Here is a 24717-nt window from a genome sequence, read left to right as displayed (position 1 = left end):
CGGAGGTCAGTCTCCCTGCGGGTGTCTGACGATGAGGAGGTGGATGGTGCAGTGCAGAGAGCATGGCCTGGGGAGGCAGCCAGGCCTGTGGTTGCCTCTGCCTCTTACCTCAGCGCTCTGAACCTCATCTTCCTCAAGTTTCAAACATTGAGGGCAATAACATCCACTTCACAGGGGTTGATAAGAATTAAATGAAATAAGGTGAGTAAAGCACAGAGCAAGAGCTAGGAAGCTTCTAGTATATGCTACTTGTCCATTTCCAGGGCATTGGAAACTGGAGCTTGAGCAGCCATTGTATATCTGCCTCTGTTGCCAGCCTACACCATGCTCTGGGGTGAATTAGGAAAAGGCATCTGCCCCCGTTCCCCGACTAGTGCCACTCGGCAGGCACGGGAGTTGGCAGATTTCAGTCCTAGCTTAGGTGGTTGGCATCTGAGGAATGCATACCTGCACAGCCACATGCAGCGTGCTCAGAGGTTGACCAGTAATGGACTCGATCCTTTGTATGGGGTGACCACAGGTCCCATCGTGTGCCTGTTGCCCTGGTGTAAGATGAGGTCTTTCACATCCAAATGTATCCCAGTTTAGACAGCAAATGATAGGATCTTTCTACGCAAAATAAAATAAAGACAATAGTTCTAATGCCTCTGACTCAAAAGGAATACGCTTGATACGTGATGGGGAAGGAGGATTGAATGGGACCGGGAGTGGAGGGTAGGCAGGAGAAACACAAAGATGGATCTTAGTAGTGGATAAATAGTGTGATTAAAAATTTAAAACTCAGGCTATATACCCTGTCTTGGACTCACACAGGCTATGGGGAATTGCTGCCAGATTGGGGGCAGGATTCTTTTTTTCTCCATATTGTCCGTTCATCCCTTCTCCTGTCACCAAGCATGAAAACCTTGTAGGCATGAGTTTCCCTCATCTTTTCTATAACTGTGCCAATAGAATAATGGCTTATGGCCAGAGCTTTTGAGCCGTTACTAGCTGGATATCTGTGGAAAATGGAACCAAATTGAAAGTGTGACCTTCCTACTTGGCGTTTAAGGGAAGTGTTAACAGTAGGCCACACACAATATTCCATACCCAAGAATGACAGGATCCAAAAGAGAGATGGGCAAGTAGCCTTTGTTAAATTAGGGGGCTGGATTGAATGGGGATATCATAAGAACATAGCCGTATATCAGCATTCTTGGGGCCAGAGCTTTTGACCTCAGCGTCTGTTAAATATATAGGGGAAAAATGATGATGGGGTGTAATGATTCCTCTTACTTTCTGGCTGTGTGACCTAGGGCATGTTACTGAGCCTCTGTGAACCCTTTTCGCTCCTGGGACTTGGGGATAATCATGCAAGCTCACAGAGATTTTATGAGAGTTCAGTGAGCTAACAAATGTGAACCTCCTACCATTGGGCCTGCTGCAGAGTAAGACTTTGTCAGATGTCACTTTTCTTCTCTATGCCTCTTCCCCAGAGAAGGCAGGGGAAGTGTGTCTTGATGGCACCTCAATGACCTTCTCTTGTGGATTTTTTTCTCCTTGCAGAAAGTCAGAAACATGGCCCTGGATGATGTCGTGATCCTGAATGTGGACACCAACACCCTGGAAACCCCCTTCGATGACCTCCAGAGCCTCCCAAACGACGTGGTAGGTAATGAGCTCGCGAGGATCTAACTTCTGTGAGCTCCTGCAAAGGAAATGAACGTGACTTTGGGGAATGGGGAAGGAGGGGAAATAGCGAGGGTTTTCCTGTGACCTGAGAACTGCAGTTTGTTTCTCCATTGAAACCTTTGTCTCAGTGTAGAAAGTTAGAAGGTGGCCAGGCATGGTGGCTCACACCTGTAATCCCAGCACTTTGGGAGGCCGAGGCGGGTGGATCACCTGAGGTCAAGAGTTCGAGACCAGCCTGGGTAACATGGTGAAACCCTGTTTCTACTAAAAATACAAAAATTAGCCAGGCATGGTGGTGCATGCCTGTAATCCCAGCTACTCGGGAGCTGAGGCAGGAGAATCACTTGAACTCAGGAGGTGGAGGTTGCATTGAGCTGAGATTGCGCCACTGCACTCCAGCCTGGGTGACAGAGCGAGACTCCATCTCAAAAAAATAAAAAAGAAATGGCCGGGCACAGTGGCTCACACCTGTAATCCCAGCACTTTGGGAGGCCAAGGCGGGCAGATCATGAGGTCAGGAAAGTGAGACCATCCTGGCTAACATGGTGAAACAGAATCTCTATTAAAAATACAAAAAATCAACTGAGCGTGGTGGCATGTGCCTGTAGTCCCAGCTACTCAGGAGGCTGAGGCAGGAGAATTGCTTGAACCCAGGAGGCAGAGCTTGCAGTGAGCTGAGATCGCACCACTGCACTCCAGTCTGGGCGACAGAGCAAGACTCCATCTCAAAAAAAACAAAAAACAAAAAACAAAAAAAAGAAAAATAGAAAGTTAGAAGGTGGTTTATTTCTTGAGTCTATTTTGACTTGAACTTCCATCAGAAAGGCTGTGAAGTGACCTTAGTGTCTAGACCTCTCCTCTTCCTGTGGGAGTCTGAGGGTCTCGCCGCCTCTCCCCAGCACGTTGCCACATCTAGAGATCAGGGCAGCTCCCTCCAAGTAACACCACAGAAGGCAGCTGGCGGGGTTTTCAGTGTGAACAATTTGGGGTACTTCAAATCTACATTTTTTTCCTAGACCATCTAGAACATGGTAGAGTATCGGGTGGCAGTGCTGTCAGTGTGGCTATGCACCCTCCGCAACGCACTTTGTTGCCTCAGGCCTACACAGAATGTGGGTTCTATTGAGCAAAAAGTAGCTGGCTGCCACATTTGCCATGCTAACATCTGCCTATACACCTGTCTTCTGTTGCTACTTGGAGCTGCCGTGTAGGCAGCTGTGTGAGGTAGACCCATTCTCCCCTTGTCCATGCCAGTGAGGATTGGGCCTCACCAGCAAGTGTGGTTTTGCTGTTTCTGCTTTGGCCTCCATAGCTCTGCCTGCAAGAAGATCTATAGAGTTATCCTGACTTCCAGAGTGAAATGGGTTGTTGTTCCTGGCCATGTGGTGCTCATATGTGTCCTGGTTGGGGAAGTGTTTTACCTGGTGGGCATTGGTGCACCATCACTGCCAGAAGCCCCAGTGGTACCCTGTGGGTAGCTGTTCTGAAAGGATTGCTATTTGTTGATGAAGGTCTTGCAGGAGAATTTCTTTCCTTTTTTTTTTTTGAAACAGTGTCTGGCTCTGTCACCCAGGCTGGAGTGCAGTGGCACTATCTTAGCTCACTGCAGCCTCTGCCTCCTGGGCTCAACTGATCCTCCTACCTCAGCCTCCCAAGTAGCTGGGACTGTAGGCACGTGCCACCATGCCCAGCTACGTTTTGTAGAGACGGAGTCTTGCTGTGTTGCCCAGGCTGGTCTCATACTCCTGGGCTCAAGCAATCTGCCCATCTCAGCCTCCCAAAGTGCTGGGATTACAAGCATGAGCCACTGTGCCCAGCCGTAACAGGATTTCAAACTTCTCTCCACCTAACTCACTGTGAGATTTTGGGGGAGTCATTTGTGCCCTACAGCAGTGCTCCACTTATAATTCAACAATGGCTGCCATTCACTGGCTCACTGCACTGAGCTCCCGTCATTGATCTCTCATTTACTCTTCAAGCCACTCTGAGGATGGTTTTTTCCTTACTCCCGCTTGACCCACAGAGCTAGAGAGAGGAGGAGCCAAGGCATGAACTCAACCCCGTGGGTCTGCAGAGCCCACATGGCCCCTCTGCCCTACTAGGTGTCTCTGCATTTAGGATGTCATTCATCCTGAATGACAGTTAGTGTTGTAGCCCTTTGGAACAGGTGACCTCTCCTTTCTACAGAGAGGAGAGAACCTCAGAGAGCGCGTGCTTTGCCTGAAATCCTGTAGGTGATTAGAGGCACAGCTGAGATTGGACCCCTAGTCTGTGCTGCTTCTACTCTGTGTATCCCGCCTCCCTCTGAGGCAGCAAGAGATGACAGAACTTAGGAAAATTTAAAGTGTCAGACAGGCGTGAGGACCTGTGAGGTGTGAGAATCATGTCAGGACAGGGTAGTACATGGTTGGTACCTTAGGGCCTACTAGCTATAATTTGAGTTCTTTTGGTCCAAGGAATCTGAGGCTCCCATACCTGTTTCCTTTCAGTGGACAAGCACCTCTTGAAGCCATGGATATCTCAGGCGTGGACCAGGCAAATGCCTAGTGAATGTGGGAAGTGAACCTGAGGTCTGTCAGGTGCAGGAAATGGCCAAGGGCCCTGGGGCAGCATGAGATGAGTGACTGGCCGCTCAGAAACCATGGAGTGGACTGACTGGTCCCACCTGCACTGCTCTGATCCTGTGCTGACACTGAGCAGCAAAGAGAAAGCAGATCTTCAAAGACTGTATGTCAGTAAAGGAAACAGATATGTCAATTACATATCTATTACAGTATAGCATAACAGAGACTACGGGGAAATAGGAGTCAGGCACAGAAGGGCCCAGGAAAGAGAGTAACAAAATTTTGTGGAGGATAATGGAGTCTTTCTGGAGATGGCAAATTCCAAGATGCCTTTTAAATGACAAAATGAGGTAGCCTCAGGGAACCGAAGTAACTTGGGTGAGTTATTTTCCCTCTTTGAGCCTCAGTTTTCCACATTAAAAGAGGAGTACCAGGCTTGCTCTGAAGATTATTATGGCAAACAGCTATGGTAATGATTATCAAACGCTTGGCACAGTGCTTGCATGTTGTCAGTATTCAAGAAATTGTACCTGCATTTGTTTTTAATAAAATTGTTGCTGATAATTATAGGCAAGGTTGGAGGACAGTTAATAACCTCCATGTCCTGACAGTCTCAGCGTGCACAAATGGAACCTCCTATATGCAAGCTGGTTTGTAACAGGGTTGAGAATGTTCTACAGCAGTGGTTTCCAGCTTGGGCCTCTATACTCATTAAGGATTCTGAAGATTGTAATGGGGGGAGATGTGGTCTGTAAGGTATTTATTGTATTTCAATGGAATTCACAGCTTTAATTCTGTGATGCTACATGAGCTATCAAGAGGAGAAATCGTGCCCTGCCTATCTTTGTGTCCCCTGCATTTAGCATAGGACCTGGTAATTTTAGTGTATCAGCCTATCCATCGTTGACCTTAAAATCTCCCCTTTGGCCAAAGTTGTGTGTTTACTCTGACAGATTCTGCTTCTTAAACATTTGGTAAATCCACATCCTCTTCCTCATCCCTCCTAAACACCACCTAATCTAAGCTTTTATTTGCCTCCTGCATTATTACCAGCAGACTCAAGACCGGCTCATCTGACTCCAGCCTCATCCCTCCAATCTTTCCGCCTCATGCCCCAGAGTGACCTTTCTAAAAACATAAACTCCATTTCCCACCTAACTAAGACTATTCCATCAGTGAATGTAATTTTTCAAAAAAACATTTAAGGACAAAAAAATTCTCCTATAACTTCCCATTACCTAGAGATTCAAGGCAACTTCCCTTTGTTGGCTTTGAAATCAAACAGACCTGTTTTCACATCCTGGCTTCCTCACTTCATGTCCGTGTGATCTTGGGCAAAATTACTTAAGCTCTCTAAGACTTAATTTCCACATAAGGTTGTTTGAGAATTAAATGTAATATATATAATATATTTAAAACACATATCCTATCAGCACAATCGACAGTAGCTGATGATGATGAATTATGGATGTGAATTATGATCCGCAGGGCATTCAGCCCTCCTTCATGATACCCCCCTGTTTTTGTTTCTCCATAGCTGCAGTTCTCTCTCCTCCCTGCTTTAAACTCTGTACTGTAGGTTTTTAGAACTGTTAATGGTTGTCCCAAATTTACATGTTGTTTCATAACTTCATACTTTGTATACAGCGTTTCTTTTGTCCCAGTGTCTTACCTCATCTATTAATCTCTCACTCGTTCTTCAAGACCTGCTCTCAAGTATTTAATCACACACACACACAAACACATGCACACACACACACACACACACACACAAACACACACAGAATCTTTTCTGACCTTCACGTAGATTTGACCATATCTTTTTCTATGTCCCCACAGCCCCTTGTGTACCTTGTGTAATTGTACTGATTTATTGCCCATTTCCCTTTTACTTGTCAGTTTTTTGGAGCAGTAATTGAGTTTTATTCATCTTTGTTTTCCAAGAATCTAGCAGCCACTGAATAGATAGATGGAAGGATGGAAGGCACATATGGATTGGGTTATTATGGTAGATGAAATCTTGTAAAACATGGCATCTATGCTGGAAACTTTATTAAAAGAGGCTTGGGGCCAGACATGGTGGCTCATGCCTATAATCCCAGCATTTTGGGAGTCTGAGGCAGAAGAATTGCTTGAGGCCAAGGATTCAAGTTTGCAGTAAGCTGTGATTGCGCCACTGCTCTCCAGCCATGATAGAATAATTGGAACTGGATTAATCCTCCCACAATTAACAATTAAAACTCTGGACAAATATGAAAACAGCTGTTTTCACATGTTGGACAACAGACAAGATAAGATTGTTATCCCTGAGTGAAAGGAAGCCAGTGAGGTGAGGCCTACTATCCCACTGGCTTTCTGCCTTGAGGCATTTTCTGGATACTGGTACTAGAAGGGGAATCCCCAGCAAAGCACAACAGTCTTGGGGAGCTGAAAGGTTAAAGAACAGTTTGAAGGGGAGATGGTTTAAATTTGCAGGTGAGAGTATCAGATAGGAGGGAGCTACTCAGCTGAAGAGCTCCAGAAACCTGAATTGACAAACCTGCTGAAGACTAATCTGCCCATATGTCTGACAGGAAACTATAAGATGAACAGTTCTCAGAGCTCACACAAGTCTAGGAATCCTTCAGGTTCTGACCAACCAGAGTCAGAGATCTTGTTGGTCATTCAGGACAATGATAAGAGACAGCAGTAGGGCATGACTTGATAGTACATCTAAATTAGCTATAAAGATCATTTTAGCCCTGCCCTGGAAGAGCTTAAAATTAAGCTTTGAGAGGCACAAGAGAGGGCTTTAGGGGTCCTAAAATGTGCCGGATTTTAATCTGAGTGCCAGTTACATGGGGGTGAATTCGTCAAGCTGAGCACCAATGGTGTGTGCATTTTTATGTGTGTATGTTAAACTTTGATAAAAAGTTTTAAACAAACCTATTTCTTTTTAAAGAAGTCTTTAAAAGATCAGTCTGATGTGCAAGAAATCTAACCTTGTGTCAAAATAAACTTCGACCCTCTTTAAAAGAAGGCAACACAATCCAATATTCGATAACATAACATTCACAGTATCTAACATCTTATTTAAAAAGTGCAAGACATGTTGAGAATGAGGAAAATGTCACCCCTAACAAGAGGAAAATTAGTCAATAGAAACAGACTCAGAAGTGACAGATACGATAGAACTAGCAGATAAAGACTTTAAAGTAGATTTTATGAAGACTATAAATATGTTCATGAATTTAAAGGAAGACCTGATTAAATGAAGGGAGAAATGGAAAATATTTAAAAATGAAAGGGAACATCTATAAGCAACAAATACACCTAGGATGAAAAAAAAATCACTTATGGGATTAAGAGGATATGAGATACCACTGAATAAAACATCAGTGAATTTGAATATATAGCAATAAAAACTCCTCAATATGAAGCCAAGAAAGAAAAAAGACTGGCAAAAGTTAACAAAACTCAGTGATCCTATAGCATAATATCAAGAGGGCTAACATACTTGCAACTGGAGTCCCAGAAGGTAAGGAAGGTGAGGAAAGACAGAAAAAATATTTTAAAAGATTATAGCTGATTTTTTTTCAATTTTGATGAAATTATGCTCAGAGCTCCAAGAAGCTCAATAAGCCTGAAACACAATGGACCCAAACAAAACCACACAAAGATACATTTTGATTAATTTCTGAAAACCAAGAAAAGCTTAAATTAGCCAGAGAGAAAAAGGTATGAGAAGTAATTATAGCAGACTTATTGCCAGAGACCATTTAAGGCAGAAGACAATGGAATGACATTTTTAAAGTAATGAAAGATAATTTTTATCAACCCAGAATTCTATATCCAGTGAAAATATCCTTCAAAAATGAAAGCACTGAGGCAGGTGGATCACCTGAGGTCAGGAGTTCAAGACTAGCCTGGCCAACATGGTGAAACCCCATCTGTACAAAAATTAGCCAGTCATGATGGCGGGTCCCTGTAATCCCAGCTACTCAGGAGGCTGAAGTGGCAGAATCGCTTGAACCCAGGAGGCAGAGGTTTCAGTGAGCCGAGATTGCACCACTGCACTCCAGCCTGGGAAACAGAGCTAGAATCCATCTCAAAAAAAAAAAAAGGCAAAACTAGGACTTTTTAAAACAGATACAAAATTGGAGAAATCATTGTCAGCAGACCTGCACTACAAAAGAAGTTCTTCAGCAGGGAAAAATGATATTATAGGGAAATCTGAATTGTAAGGAAGTGAAGAGAGCCACAGATAGTAAATATATGGGTACATGTAAGAAACTTATTTTCTCATTTGTAATTTCTAAAAAAGTTAATTGAGTATTTCAAGTAAAAATAATACCAGTGGAGGTATTCTGCTGGTAATAATACCAGTAGGGGGTAGAGAATAGAAGTATTCTGTTTAAAGGTTGTTATGTTGCCTGTATACAAAAACTGGCATAATATTATTTGAAGGTAGACCGTATTAAGTTAGAGATTTATGTTGTAAACCTTACAAGGTCCACTAAGGGAGGAAAAAATAAGACAGAGATGTATAGCTAATAAGCCAGTAAGGTGCAAAACATTTTGTGGGGAAAGAGTAAACATGACAACAGATGGAACAAATAGAAAAGTTAGCAAGATGATAGATTTATTCAACTATGTTGGTTTTTACATTAAACATACATTGTCTGGACACTCCAATTTACAGAGGTTATTATATAAAAAAGCAAGACCCAATTGTATAATTTCTATAAGAATTCTACTTTAAATATGAAGAGTCAAATAGATGAAAAGTAAAAGGATAGAAAAGATATGCCAGCCAAATGCTGATCAAAAGAGAGTTGAGGGGCAGAGAAACAAATCATCCTTATACAAGTATACCAAATAATATTTGTAAATACTGTCCTGTCCAGGAGAAGGGGCTTAATCGCCCCTTGACCCTACTTGGGTGTGGGCTAGAATGTGTTTATTCCTAAAAAACAGTGTGTGTAAAGAGAAAAAGAGTAACTTTAGTGGAGAAACTGGCAGACACTACCTTAACCAAACGATCAATTTTAACATCACCAGTGATGTCATGTGGATATCATATAACCACTGATGTGATGTAATGAGGATATTTCACCTCTGTGGTATTCTTTCCAAAAATCCACTCTAATCATGCAGAAATTTCTGAGAAATTCAAATTTGGGAACATTCTGCAACAGGGGTCTCCAACCCCTGGGCTGTGGATTGGTGCCAGTTCATGGCCTGTTCGGAACCCAGCCATACAGTAGGAGGTGAGCAGCGAGTGAGCATGACCACCTGAGCACTCTACCTCCTGTCAGATCAGCAGCGGCATTAGATTCTCAAAGGACCGTGAACCCTGTTGTGAACTTTGTATGCAAGGGATGTAGGTTGTGTGCTCCTTATGAGAATCTAATGCCTGATGATCTGAGGTGGAACAGTTTCATCCCAAAACCATCCTCCCTTGCACCTCTCCACCACCCCCACCAGTCCATGAAAAGATTGTCTTCCATGAAACTGGTCCCTGGTGCCAAAAAGGTTGTGGGATTGCTGTTCTACAAAATATCTGACCAGCATTTCTCACAACTGTCAAGGTCATAACAAAGGAAAGACAAACTGTTCTAAACCAGAGACTAAGGAGACATGACAACTAAATGCAATGTAGGATCCTGGATTGGATCTTGGGATAGAAAAATGACATGAATGGAAAACTGGTGAAATCACAATAAAGTCTGGAGTTTAGTTAATACTAATGTGCTATTGTTCGTTTCTTAGTTTTGACAAATGTATGGTGGTAATCTAAGATATGCAAAGCTTGTCCAACCCGCCCCACTTTGTTGTTGTGGCTGTTCTGTTTTGTTTTAGGCTTTTAGCAGCCCAAAGCCATAGCTTTTAGTTTCTCTCTCTAGTGGTAAGTGGAAAAGAGGGATGAGGAAGAGGCTTTGCTGGCCCAACCAGAAACAAACTAAGAACCCATGACTGCATTCTCTCCCTTCAACACCCCTGTTTAGGGGAAACTGAAACTGGGTAAGGAGAATATAGGTCCTCTTTGTACTATCTTTGTAACTTTTCTGTAAATCTAAAAATATTTCAAAATGAAAGTTCATTTTAGAAAAAGAAGGGAGTATTATGAATAACTTTATGTCTACAATTTTCACAAATTAGGTAAAATGAACAAATTCCTTGAATTACAGAAAGTGACTCAAGAAGAAATAGAAAAATGGCACTATTTCTATTAAAGAATTTTAAATCCATAAAACTTTCCCACAAAGAAAACTCTAGGCCCAGAGAGCCTCCCTGGTGAATTCTATCATATATTTAAGAAGAACTAATACAATTTTATCACCAACTTTTTCAAAAAACAGAAGTAAAAGGAAGATGTCTCAGCTTATTTTATGAGGTCGGCTTTACCCCAACTTGAAAACCAGATAAATAATTTACAAAAAAAAAAAGGAAACTACAGACCAATATAGATGCAAAAATCTTTAACAAAATATTATCAAATTGAATCCAGCAATATATAAAACAGGATAATAACCTTTTTAAAAGATGTGAATACAGGTTGGCTAAATATTTGAAAAACCTATATCAATAAACTAAAAAGGAAAATAATAACAAGATATATGCAAAAAAAAAATTTTAGGAAAAATTCGGCAGTATTCATGATAAGAACTCCTAGAAAATGAAGTATTCTCACTGTGATAGAGAGCATCTAGAAAAGACCTACAGCTCACATCATACTTAATGGTGAAAGACTGATTTCTTTCCCCCTGAGAATGAAAAAAAGGTATCTGCTCTTCTTATTTCTATTCAACATTGTACTGGAGGTTCCCACCAGTTCACTAAGACGGGGAAAAGAGGTAAAGCCTTAATGATTAGAAAGAAGTGAAATTCTCTTTATTCAGACAACTTGATCGTGTTTGTGGAAAATTCTAAGGAGTCTCATAAATGAATTTAGCAAGGGTGCAGGATAAAGTCAGTATACAAAAATCAAATGTATTTCTATATACTAGTAACAAGCAATTGAAAATGAGATTTTTTAAAGTACCATTTAAAATAGCATACAAAACACAAAATACTTAGGAATAAATTTAAGAAAATATGTTGAAGATTTGTATCCTGAAAGCTATGAAACATTTCTGAGAAAAAATTTAAAAGACCTAAATAAATGGAGAGCTATTCCATGTTTTGGATTGGAAGACTCAATATTTTTTTACTCAATATTTTTAAGATGTTAATTTTCCCTAAATTGATCTATAGATTCAATATAATCCCAACCCAAATTCCAGATGGCTTTCTTTTTGGTAAACTTGACAAGCTGATTCTAAAATGTATATGAATATGCAAAAGATCTAGAATAGCCAAAACAATGTTGAAAGAGAAGAACAAAGTTGTAGGACTTATATTACCTGTTTGCAAGACTCACTATAAACTTACAGTAATCAAGACAGCGTAGAAAGACATATAAATCAATAGAACAAAATTAAGTCCAGAATTGGACCTACACATAAGTGGTCAATTGATTTTTCAACAAATATGCCAAAGTAATTCAAAAGGGAAAGAAGAGGGATCTTTTTTTCCAACAAATGTGCTGGAACAACTGGATATCTATAAGGAAAAAAAAGAAGCCTCGACTTTTACCTCATGCAAATATTAGCTCAAAATAGATTATAGACCTAAAAATAGAAGCAAAAACAATCAAATGACTAGAAAAAAAATATGAGAGGGAATCCTCATGAACTGGGGGTAGGCAAAAATTTCTTAAGACATAAAAAGCACACATCATAAATAAAAAAGTGATAAATTGGACGTCATGAAAGATAAAAACTTATGCTCCCCAAAAGCATCATTTAAAAAATGAAGAGGCAAGCCACAGACAAAATGAGATAAAATATTCTTAACACTTATACCTAAAAAAGGACTTTTATCCAAAATATATTTTAAAATTCCAAAACTCAATAGCAAGAAGATAGCTCAATTAAAATGAGGAAAATATTTGAAGAAACACATCACAAAAAGATATTAAAATAGCCAATACGCACATGAAAAGATAATCCGCATCATTAGTCATGAGGGTACAAATTAATGTCACAACAAGGTTCCACTGCGTACCCACTGGTACGGCTAAAATAAAAAGGCTGAATTTCTTATAGATGTATATTTTAAACATATGTTTACTGTATGACCAAGCGATCCCACACCTAGGTATTTGCCCAAGAAAATGAAAACATATGTATGTGTATGTTTTTAGCAACCCAAACCAGAAACAATACAGACGTCCCCCAACTGGTTAATGTATAAACAATCAGTGGTACACCCATAAAATAGAAGGCTACTCCACAATCAAGAAGAAGAAACTAACTACTGATCTATTCCACAAAATGGATGAATCTCAAATACATTAGAAGTGACAGAATCCATTTATTTGACATTCTGGAACAGGCAAAACTATAAAGCTAGAAACAGCTGAGTGGTTGCCAGGACTAAAAGTGGAACAAGGGAAATTTGGGGGATGATGGACCGTCTGTATCTTGATTGTGGTGATAGATATATGACTACATGCATCTTTCAAAATTCTTGGAAGTATTCACTAAAGATGGTGAATCTTAAGGTATGTAAATCATACCTCAATAAACCTGACTTTAAAATTATTTAAACACTGGCAACACCAAGTATTGTCAAAGATGTGGAAGCATTTATGTGGAGCTTTCATCACGGCTGATGGGAGTACAATACAGTACAACCACTTTGGAAAACAGTTTGTCAATATCTCATGAAGTTAAACTTAGGCCTACCATACAACCCAACAATCCCACACCTGGCTATTTACCCAAGAGAAATGAAACTATATCCAAACAGGCTTGTACATGAATGTTTATGGCAGCTCTATTCATAGAGAACAATAACTGAAAGTAACCGAAATGTCTATCAAGTGGTAGATGGATAAATAAACAATGTATTATATCCCTTATGTTTATATATTTACTCAGTATTCTGTAGTAACAAATGTTTGATAAACCAAGCAACATGAATGAATCTTAATTCACACTGAGCAAAAGAAGCCAGACACACAGCACTGTAGGATTTCATTTATGTAAAATAAAGAGAGAAAGCTAGTCTATAGTGGGTGAAAGCAGATCAGTGGTTGCCTTGGGCTGGGAAGGAGGAGGCAGGGCCTGACTGCCAAGGGGCACCATCCAACCTTTTGTGGTGAAGGAGCTGTTCTGTTTCTTGATTGTAGAGGTGGTTACACACGTGTAGACATTGGTCAGAACTCACTGGACTGTGCTTTTTAAGTGTATCCATTCTATTATATATCAGTTGTGACTTAGTTAATTTTTAAAAGTAGCAGCCTTGGAAATTAATTTTAAAGGTGGAGTTCCAATATTAAGTAGCTTTCAGAACAACTCTGCTGATTTTTAGATGATTTATGTACATGAGCAAAGAGTAACTTTGGAGGCAGGATGGCTCGGCTTTGTGCTAGATGCCTAGATAATTTAGTCTCAAATGTATAATCTTGTCTGAGTTAGCTTTTTTTTACCCTACAAAAAAAATGAGGTTGGCAAGGTTAATGCCTTATACCTTGCTATGTTCCATGAAAGTTGCTAATGTAGTGTTTTCACTGACAATATTGCATTGTTCCCTAGCTATGGATTTTGGAGGAAAAATATGGCAAGAATACTCCTTCTTTTAGATCTAAAGGCCTGTTTACAGACTTCATGTTTATCTCAAGCCCTGGCCTTCTCCACGCCATATTTCTTCAAAGGCCCAGAACCCTCAGACTCTTGAGATATTCTACAGGGCTTGTAGGAACTGGTGTGTGATCTTTCCCTGTGAGTCAACAATGCATTTGATTCCAGAAGCGAGGGACTAGGCCTTTTTGTGGACTTGATATTTCTACCCTGTTAATGCATTTTTGTTAGTATTTTCTGATAGAATGTTTATTCATTCAGCAGGCATTTCCTGAGCACCTACTATGTGGTAGGCTTTATATTGGGTATAATGAGTATGGAGGTGATTAACACATAACCTTTATTCTCAGTGAGGTCCCAGGCTGGTTAGAAGAGCTAATGTAGGCTGGACTGCCAGTTTTGCCCCCACTTCTCCAGTCTCCATCCATCCTCCAGGCTATAAACAAAGGTGTATCACAGAGCATGGAGACCACTCCCCAACTGAAAACCTTTAGTGGCGCCTCATTTTTCTCTTCGTGAAATTCAGGCTCCATAATATGGGCCTTTGTAATCCACTTTCTCTCCATCTCTCCTGCCTCATCTCTTGCCATTGCTCTTCTACCCATTTATACTTTTTACTGACAGCTTTGCTTCCATACACAGGAGACTCTGGATGTTTCTAGTTCAGAGTCTTCCAAATGGGCAGATCTATAGCCACTTCAGGTATGGAGATTATTTGTTCATTATTCATTTAGCTAAGGTTTTTTGGGTGTATGCTCAGTGTATTGAGCCATGGGGACATGGAAACATTTGAGAAACAGTCATCCTTCCTGGAAAGGAGCGATGAACACACTGGGGGATGAGAATTGAATGCATGGAGGTTGGAGGTGTGAACCAGGAATTAACAGTTTATTACGGCTAGAACATAGGGTGTGTGGTTGGGAGGGACAAAAGATGAGACCCGAATAGACAGGAGGGACCAGATTGGGAATGGTCACAAAAACAAGTTTGGACTTCAAGTTTGGGGCAGTGGGGCATCTACTAAGATGATTAAGCCAGGGAATGATGTGATAAAATTCATGCTACCAGGAGTCCCAGACTAAGGGTCGAGTGTTGGATCCCACCTCTTGCTGCTTTGCTGGTTTCTAGAATCTGATCAAAGCTTTTCCCCACCCCATATCTACTGATATTGGACTTGGGGTCAGGGGACAGTGTGCTAGAGAGAATTCTTAGTATCACCTGTGACCAGCATCCAGTCATTCATCCCTTGTGCTTTTAAGGAGTTGTTTGTCCATCTGTGTTCTGTCTTGGGCCACTTGGCAACACTGTCCACGCTGTGACTTGTAAATTTCATTCATTCAGGAAGGGAGCATCGTGGTCCAGTGAGCCTTGCCTAAGCGTGTGTGTATGATTTGTCAACAATCGAGGATTTTATGGGAGTTTATGGGACTTCATTAAAGATGCTGGAGCAGGAGCCCTGTGGGACATCAGAAGAGACCTCAGCAATAAACCACAATTCCAAGCTTTGGAATGCAGTAAATGTTTAAGAGACTTCCTTCCTTTCATTACTGAATTTTACTTTACTTTTATACCAGTAAAGAGTTGTGTTTTATTAGTTGAAATTTCTTGATTCTGTTTTTCCCAGGTCTGTTTAAAAGCTACATTTTATCTTTGAGGATGTTTGGCTCGTGGTGGAGGAAGTGCTGCCAGCGAATTCAATTAACTGGCAGAGCTCACAGATATTGTACACGGATTTCTTTTTTTCTTCTTTTTCACAACTGCTACATAAACACAGCTGGGTTTAATATTTGTCGTAACAAAGATTTAACTTGAATCATTTTACCCCGGGTAATTAATGCTTGGAATCTTGGCTACTTTTTCGTTCGTTTGTAATCCTCTGCATTTCTTTACTCTAGCTATCTAGATAATGAAGTGTGCTCCTCTAGGTCTTTGCCCTGCCTTAAAACTGCTTAATATTTGGCCGTTCCCACTAGAGAGCAGATGCTTTTCTTTGCAAGAATTGAATTTCTGTCAGCTCTTTTATGCATCATGTGTTTGGAACTGTAAGTGGATCAAGTTGTTCATCACAGCGGGGACACTGTGAAACACATCTATTATACACACTTCCCACCCCCCTTCCTGTTTTTTTTTTTTTTTTCCTCCCCTGAGGAGGTGGAGATGCCCGGATCCCCTTGGGAGATATCTCGCTCTGTGTGGATGTATCCATGTGATCCACCATGAATCCGGCCTGGCCACATCCCTAAGCAGGGAAATCTATATCCATTCAGCCCAGGATTGTGGCTGAGACAAACCCCACTTTTATCTTTGTAAACACCAAGCTCTTCATTAACTCCCAAATACACACCAAGTTTGGGTCACTAAATAAATCCACTAGGCTCAGCATAATGAGTGACATTTCAGTAATTGATGCCCTAGAAAATGTTAATTGTGAACCCATGATTCTTTTCGATGCTAAAATAAAGGCTTGGGTAGTTTTGGCTTTGGAGTTGAGCTAGCGTGGAAGAATAGTCACCATCGTTTAGGCCCCTACTGTGTGCCAGGCACTGTGCTAGGTCATTTGAAAATCTTGACATTTAATCTACATAAGAATCCTGCAAAAAAAAAAAGGAGGGGAGGGTACTTTATCCCCTTTTTATAGATGAAGAAAAGCAGCCAAGTAACTTGCCTAGAGGCATCCAGATAATAGCCAGGAGCAGAGCCAGAATTTGAACTCAGGTCTGTCTGAGCCCAGAGTAAATCCATATACTGTGAAGTGTGGTCCCCTCATGCCTAGAGTTCACTAGAATATATTCATCGGTTGATCAATCAAGACATTGATTTATTATACATGTTTATGACATGCTGCCATTGCTCCATCTGAGTTGTCTCATTCCATGTCAGGTCTGAAGTTCGGTTGGCATTTGTGAACACCTTTGTATTCATCTAAATCTGAACTCCTGGTGGTGACTGGAATAGTTTTAGTTTTGCTTTTCTCTCAAAGCTCAGTGCAAATACAACCCAACTGCCCCAAGCAACCCACTGTTTTCTTAGAGTTTTGTGAATTTCAATTTCTAGCTGTGAACTGATGGTTAAAATTTCTAAACCTCTATGGTTTAGTTTGTTAACACGGCTTTAGGGAAGCAGGCATCTTGGTGGCATTCCTGCTGTGATATGCTCATCTTTTGGGCCTCAGATAGTGGGTCTGAGGGCAGAAGTGCATTTTGGTTCATTTTTAATATATGTCATTCAATTTGCCAGAGTCATTGTGGGACATTCACATGTCTGACTGAGATACTGCTGATCTGTAGAATTAATTATAGTTAAATGGAAAGGTGGCTTTTGCTCATGAAGAAAGTCGTTAGTCTCTTGATAAACATTTTTAATTATGATTAACTTTAGTCTTCCTCCAAATACTTTCCATTAGAGAAGGCATTAATGTTCTGGTTCATTAGAAATAGAGCAATCCTTTTATTTTTGGTTTGCAGTCCATTTTGTTCTTGAAAGGTATTAGTCCACTTTTTTTAAAAAAATTGGTGGATGTTGTGTTGTAAAAAACATATAAGTTTCCTTTTGCAAGTGCATATCAGTTTTTTCAAAGGTAACTTACACTTTAATTTTGTGTGTTGTGTTTGCAAGAGAATGCTTCTTGGTTTATTCATGTTGACAACTGAAAATCCTTAGACCTAATTAAAAGAATTTCCATGAGCACCTTTACTGAACCATTTCATTACGCGGCACTGCACAGATTGCATTGTGAAACATGGTGATAGTTTAAATCTGACCTTTAAACCTGAACTGCCAGAAGTATGGGGAGAAAACCCTTCTTTGAAAACACTCCCCGGATAGATATATGTGTGTGTATGTGTATGCATACATGCATGCACATATTTGGTTAGAAGCAATCTTTTTATGGAATGACCACCTAATAATATAAATACACATTTACTTTGAGCTCAGATCTTGTAGTCTCCTGTAGCTTTGGTAGGATTTTCTGGCTACATTAATTGTGTGTGTGTGTGTGCGTGTGTGCATGTGTAGTGTGTTAAAGCTAAATTGTTGTATAAGGAAAACAAAGATAATTTCACTTACTCTGGGCCAACAAAAAAAAGTATTTGGAGGAAGGTAAAATTTACAAATAGAAAAACACAAAAGTCTTCACTACTGTGTGTTTCAGTTTCAAATGGTGAGATACTCAGATTAATCTCATGGGGAGAGGGCTGAAGTGTATATGTGTGGGCAAGACTCCTCCTGAGCTTTATTTGGCAGATAGTGGAAACAGGCCTTTTTTGGTTTTGTTTTAAAATTGCACTTTTTTACTCCAAGGATGTCATTCTGAGGATTTGATAGCTTATTCATGGGATGCTCAGCAGAGCCACTATAACACGTAAGGAAGTAGCCATTCACATAATGATAATTGAGGCTTTTGTCTGACAAAAAGCTGCCTAGAATTCTAACTCTTGCCACGAACTTTCTGACGTATACACAGCCCACAAGTTGTCAGGGGAGAGGGAGGGAGCAGAGACCCGGGCTCATAGGGTCATAGCTAGCTCCAGCATGGAGCTCCACATAAATAGCACAGCCCTCACTCCCCCATGGAGAACCAGGATCTTTGAGGGGAAAATGGGATGCAGAAGAAGCAATTAAAGCCAACTGAGGTCAAGGTACAACCATGTTCTCAAGAAAGAAAAAGAAAAGCAAGGAATGAGAGGAAACAATAATGGAGATATATTAAATCGGGAAAAAATAAACCAGTATCGTGGACATATCTAATTTGGTGGTGTAAGAAACCCTGGCAACAGTGAGAATCAATGGAGTAGCACAGACTCTGGAGTAAGACAGACTTGAACTTGACTTTGGCTTCTGCCCTTGCCTTACTGTCGGTGTGATGTGGAACTGGGTCTCACTTTCCTCATCTGTGTAGTGGGGATAGCTGTGCCTACCTAGGCCATTTGTTCTGAAATTTTAATACAATACTGGATATGAAAATACTTGTCATGTTGTTTAGGGAACTAGTAGGGTGCTTGATAAACACTAGTTTCTATTCCTTTCTCCTGATAAATTTCTTGTTCTTACAGAAACTATTCCGGGGAAAGAGACTAGGGTGTTATTGCTTTGACATATTAAGACTTTTTGTTTTGAATTTGAGGCAAGAACTAAGGAAAGCATAGGTAGATACGCTTATGTAATGGAAATGACAATTTGCCATTTCTCATTGCCGATGTGAAAGTGGCAGAGGGAGCCAATGTTTTTGTGCCCCTGAGGATGGGAAAACAAGTCACTAACCCCTTCTCCCCTCTCCAGACGCACACATTCCCTATGGGATTTTAGAAAAAAAGCCTTGATGCCTACTTTATCCAGGTAAGGAAGAATTAATCAACTTGCCTTAGTCCTTAAAGGGGGGAGGAAAATGTGACTCTGTTGCCCCTCAACACCTGCTGCTATGTGTCTAATTTGTAATAATAATAATAAAAAATCTTTCAACTCCGACTGTGACACCCAGCAGTTAATGCAACTCCCAGGAAAGAGAAGCAGTACCTGCACAGACTAACTTGAGCCAGGCTTTTAGAACTGTACCTCTCAATGAGGTGCGCCAGCACTGAGGATGGACATGGTTCCTGCCTTCCTAGACTGGTCAGTCTAATCGAAGAGACAGACATTAGGCAGGGTGCGGTGGCTCACGCCTGTAATCCCAGCACTTTGGGAGGCCAATGGGGGTGGATCACTTGAGGTCAGGAGTTTGAGACCAGCCTGGCCAACATGGTGAAACTCCATCTCCACTAAAAATACAAAAATTAGCTGGGCGTGGTGGCACATGCCTGTAATCCCAGCTACTCAGGAGGCTGAAGCAGGAGAATTGCTTGAACCCAGGAAGCGGAGGTTGCAGTGAGCCAAGATGGTGCCACTGCACTCCAGCCTGAGCAACAGAGTAAGTGAGACTCCATCTGAAAAAAAAAAAAGAAGAGACAGACATTAATTGGATGCTTGCAGAATGCATCATTATACATTGTTGTGTGTCCCTAAACAAAAGACACAGTGAGAATGTATAATAGGGGAACCTTCGTCTAGCCTCAGCAGTTCAACTGAGGAAGTGATATTTGAACTGAGACCTGAAAGATGAGTAGTAGTCAACCTAGGGCCCTGTGTTGTCCAATATGGTAGCCGCTATTCACACATGGCTATTTACATTTAAATGGATTGAAATGAAATAGAATAAAAGTTTCAGCTTCTCAGTCACACCAGCCACATTTCAAGTGCTCAGTAGTAGCTAGCATATTGGATGGCATTAGATAGAAGATAGATTATTTCCATCACTGCAGAAAGTTCTGTTGGACAATGCAGAATTCTAGGCAGGGGGGCAATGGTGAGTGAGAGCACTCCACACCGGAAATAACCTATGCAAAGGTCCTGGGGTAAGGGGGAGGCCAGTGGGACCGGAGCCCGGTGCAGGTGGCTAAAGCCACAAAGGAGGACGCAAGAGCCTCTCATCTCAAAGAGACTGGCCACATCAAACGGGGCCTTGCAGGTCAGGCTAGGGCTTTAGTCTTTTTCTCCAGAGCAGTGGAGAAGAGCTGAGAAATCTTAAGGTGCCAGCACTGATGGAAAGAGATAGATAGGATTGTCTTAGAGGTGAACACTCCATAGTCTGCCATCCACTCCCAGGCCCCAGAAGTTGCAACCAAGTGATAAAGGAAAAACACTCTACTTGTTGAGCACTAATGTGTATTAAAAGGGTATTTTCATTCTCCTGGGGAGAAAGACATGTAAACTGCTGGTATATAAAGGGCTAAAGAATAGGATGATGGTTTATACAATGTGAGAACCCCTTCTGAGGTAGTAGTAAGCTAACTTGTAGCCGATTTGTAGGGGCTAAACTGGAAGTCCTTGGGAGCCAGGCCCTCCCTCCTCTGCAGTTCTGTTTCCAGCACATCTCCAGCATGGGACCTGCAAAGATTAGGAATCAACAAAGGAATAGGCCATCGTGCCCTGAGAAAGAGCTGTTTGTTCTGACAGAAAGTTGGAGGCTTGTATTTTTTAATAAAAAGTTTGTTAGAGAATACGATAAAGAATATCCCAGGTTTACGAATGGGTTTTGAGGCCTTTGAAATCAAGTAGAAGACAAAGGTGCAAATGGAGCTTGAGCCAAGCCCATAACAGGCCTTAAATATTGTGCTAAGGAATTTAGACTTTATTATATTCACAGTAGGGAGCCACTACAAATTTTAGAGGGAATGACATGATATAACCTCTTGTTTTAGGAAGGTAATTCAATGCAAAGGATGAATTAGACTAGGAAGAGAATAGAGGAAGAGATACCAGCTCCAAGATTGTTGCAATAGTACTGGTAAAAGATGAATCTAAACTAAAAAAAAAAAAAAGCCAGGCACTCTGCTACATCCATTCTTCATTTTATATCCATTATATTTTACTCCTCACAATGTATACATGTTGTACATACTTCATTTTACAGCCAAAGAACTAAAGCTCAGAAAGGTTAAGAAAGTAGGGAAGCCAGGTCCAGCGAAGCCAATCTTAGACCTAGGCTTCTGTGATTCAAACTCTATGCTTTACTGCCTGAGGAGTGCAGTGGGGACAGAGGAGTAGATGAAGCCAGGGGACCTGAGAGGTTGAGAACAGTGACCGGTGAAAGGAGGAACAGGGGTACAGGGTCGGGTGAAGGCGGGGCAGGGGCAATACTGTGTGTGTTACTGGATGTGGTAAGTTTGTGGTTGTATAAAACCGGTCTCCTTGTTCCCTCTGACTCATTCAGCATGCAGATGTTCATTTCTCCTGCCATTGTGGTTGTGTCTTAGCAATGGCATTCTACAGAAGGGGAATGAATATCACTTTCTCTTCCCGTCCTTTCCAACAGAGACCAGTTTCTTCTAATGATCCGTCACTAAAGAATGTGATCCTAGACTTTCCTCCAAGCAGAGAGGCTCAGCCACTGAAAATGCCTTTCACAATGTCAAGCACTTGCTCGTTCATTCTTTCATTCGGCAGAAAGTACTGCATGAGTACACTGAGTCAAGAACTGTGCTGGCTGCTGGCCCTGTGGGGAACTCAGTCCATCAGGAAAGGAGGTAGAAACTGCAGCTCACCATGGAACCACCTGCTCAGTCCAAGGAGGCCCAGACTTAGTGGTCAGGGCAGGCTTCACAGATGGGGGGACATCTGGATTCCCTCTTTCCCTTAACCCAAAGCAATGGGTAATTTGACTATTAAAGAAAAATACCTCATTTTAATTATTTATTATAAAAGTAACATATGCTTTTTTATAAAGGATAACCAAAACAATCAAGTGTGTAAAATAGAAAGTGAAAGCATCCTTGCATGGTTAAAGTTTGGTAATGTAGCATTTTAGATTTTTACTGCATATATATTTATATATAATTTTTAAATGGTTCATACTGTACATGTTACTCTGCAACCTGCGTGTTTTTCCCCACTTGACAGTATTTCACGGACATCTTTTTGTGTCAGTTCGTAGAGTACTGCCATGTCCTTTTTAGCAGCTATGTGATATTTCCTAGTGAGGCTGTGTGATTATGTATTTCAGAGGCCCCCATTGATGGAGACTTGGATGGTCTTTCAGAGGTTGAATAGATGTTCACAAGCAGGACAGGAAGGGACAAGAGACAGCCAGGACTGAGCTACTGAGATGGAAGTGGGCTGGAGAGTAGCCTGTGCTTCTGGATATCCAAGTTTAACATTAAGTGGGGACAGGTGGAAGTGAGGCTGATCGAGGACAGCCTGCACAGACTGCTTGTGGAAGTTTGGATGTTTTTCTGAAGGTGATGATGGTGAAGGGCGGGGGCACTGAAGGGTTTTGATGGAGGATCAAAGTGATTGGATTTGGGTTTTTCCAAGATTACTAGGACAGATATGGGTGGATGGCATTGAGGAGAAACTGAAGGCAGAGGAAGGCCCACTGAGGAAACTGCTCCACTAGTCTGGGCCAGAGAGGGTGATGGAGCTGAATTTGCAGGGCCAACATCATGGGTACTGAGAGGAGAGGGTGGATTCAGGGCATATCTGGGTTGGTGTTGATGAGATGTGGAGAATGTTTGTGGGAAGGAGGGAGAAGTAGGGAATCTAACATCTGACACCTGGCCCAGGAGACTGGCCGGATGATGCTGCGGTAACCAAGATGGCACACAGAGGGGAAAGGGTGCCTTAGACAGAAGCTGGCAAGTTCAGTTTTGCCCCCTCTTTCCTTTGCCTTGTCTTCCTCCTATAACACCTGATTAAAGGAGGAAGCCATCCTCACCAGCACTTACAACACACCCAAATTACCCCTGATGAATCCCAATGTTAATGATTTGACCAGCACCCCTCAGGGTACTGAGGGCAAGTTCAGCTTTAGATATATGACTCTGTGTTATTTAAACCTGAAATTTTCTTCCCTCACTTTTATTTAAAGGACAAATGCTACTCCCCAGCGATCAGATGCACAGACACTTGCAGTTTCAAAGTTTGAGGTGCGGGCAGGTCAAGACAAAAGCTTCTCCATGTTGCAGGGTGACAGGAGGTCTTCAAAAGTCCTGGCCTGAGTGGTCACAGGGGCATCAGGAGCCCAGGACCACTTGGCTAGTTTCAGACCAGCTGGGGCAGGCAGGAAGGAACACACTCGTATTTGCTCAGTTACAATCAACGACTCCTTTTTTGTGTAAAATGGTAATGAGGCCATTAGGAGAGGCTCACCTGAAGTGCAGCGTTGTGAATCCAAGGTAATTAAACACCTCCCGAATGAAAGAGAAAGGCCAGGGAAGGTTAAGTGAGGAATAATCTGCGGCACAGGTAGCCCAAGGCCTTTGAGGAGCCAGAAGGAGAGCGACAGTGGCTTGCACCATTTCAAAGGATGGAAATGTCACTGTCGTCCCTGGGAGGGGCAGGATTTTTATTTTTATTTTGGGGGCAGGGCACGGAGTGGGTAGTATTTTTAGCATGTTAATAGAGTGTGCTGTTTTTTCGTACTTCTCTTTGTGGGTGGAAGTCCATGGCAGAGTCAGCCTGGGTGCTGAGTGGCCTGCGTTGCTCCTCAGGGGCTCTCATCACTGTGGGGCTGGGGCTCATGTGTCCCTGATAAGGGGAGGTCATAATAAACCAGTTAAAGATACCCGGATGTTGAGATAGACTTCAAACTGCTTCCAAAGGAAGATTGTTTTCCATGTTCCCCTCTTGGAGTAGAGGTGGGGTAACTACCCGCTCAGTGTATGTTCCCAGGGCTTTTTACTTTTCCTTTTTTTTTTTTTTTTTTTTTTTTTTGAGACAGGGTCTCGCTCTGTCACCCAGGCTGGAGTGCCACGGTGCAATCATAGTTCATTGCAACCTCAGACTCCTGGGCTCAAGCAATCCTCCCACCTCAGCCTTCTAAGTAGCTGAGACTACAGGCATGTGCCACCATGGCCGGCTAAATCTTTTTATATTTTTTATAGAGATGGGATCTCACTGTGTTGCCCAGGCTGGTTTTGAACTCCTGGCCTCAAGCGATCCTCCTGCCTCGGCTTCCCAAAGCGCTGGGCACGTCCCCGTGGCTTCTAACTTATCAGAGGAGGGTATCAGTCCCATCTTCACTCAGTTTAGTGTCCAAACATGAGGCATGCCCTTTATCAACAGCAAAGGATTGTTTTCCTGTACACAGTTCACATTTATGAATGGCTTCCTATGCACTGAGCACTGTGCTTGGTGACTTTGTGTATCCTTCCAGCTTGTCTTCATTGCATAAGGTCTGGCAGAGGATTTTTGCTTTTCAGATTGTCACCTCAAAATTTCCGTTGTCTCCACACAAAAGCTTGCACGAGTCTTCATAGCGGCATTATTCATAACAGCCAAGA

The 24717-nt window shown here is 41.8% G+C and overlaps 1 protein-coding gene across 22 annotated transcripts in view; it reads left to right on the top strand.

Moving 5' to 3' along the window:
* Positions 1–24717, top strand: part of DENND1A (DENN domain containing 1A) — a 543986-nt gene that overhangs the window by 340587 nt on the left and 178682 nt on the right. For all 22 annotated transcript variants that reach the window (XR_008509988.2, XR_008509986.2, XM_063714418.1 and 19 more), the window contains one exon: positions 1546–1647. Coding sequence is in view for 20 of the 22 variants with exons in the window: in XM_063714418.1 (XP_063570488.1) it covers positions 1546–1647 (102 nt within the window). In the remaining 2 variants the exon portion in view is untranslated. The remainder of the gene's footprint in view (positions 1–1545; positions 1648–24717) is intronic.

Source organism: Pongo abelii, chromosome 13 (assembly GCF_028885655.2).
Source record: "Pongo abelii isolate AG06213 chromosome 13, NHGRI_mPonAbe1-v2.0_pri, whole genome shotgun sequence".
Lineage (NCBI taxonomy): Eukaryota > Metazoa > Chordata > Mammalia > Primates > Hominidae > Pongo > Pongo abelii.
This window is presented reverse-complemented; position numbering and strand designations above follow the sequence as displayed.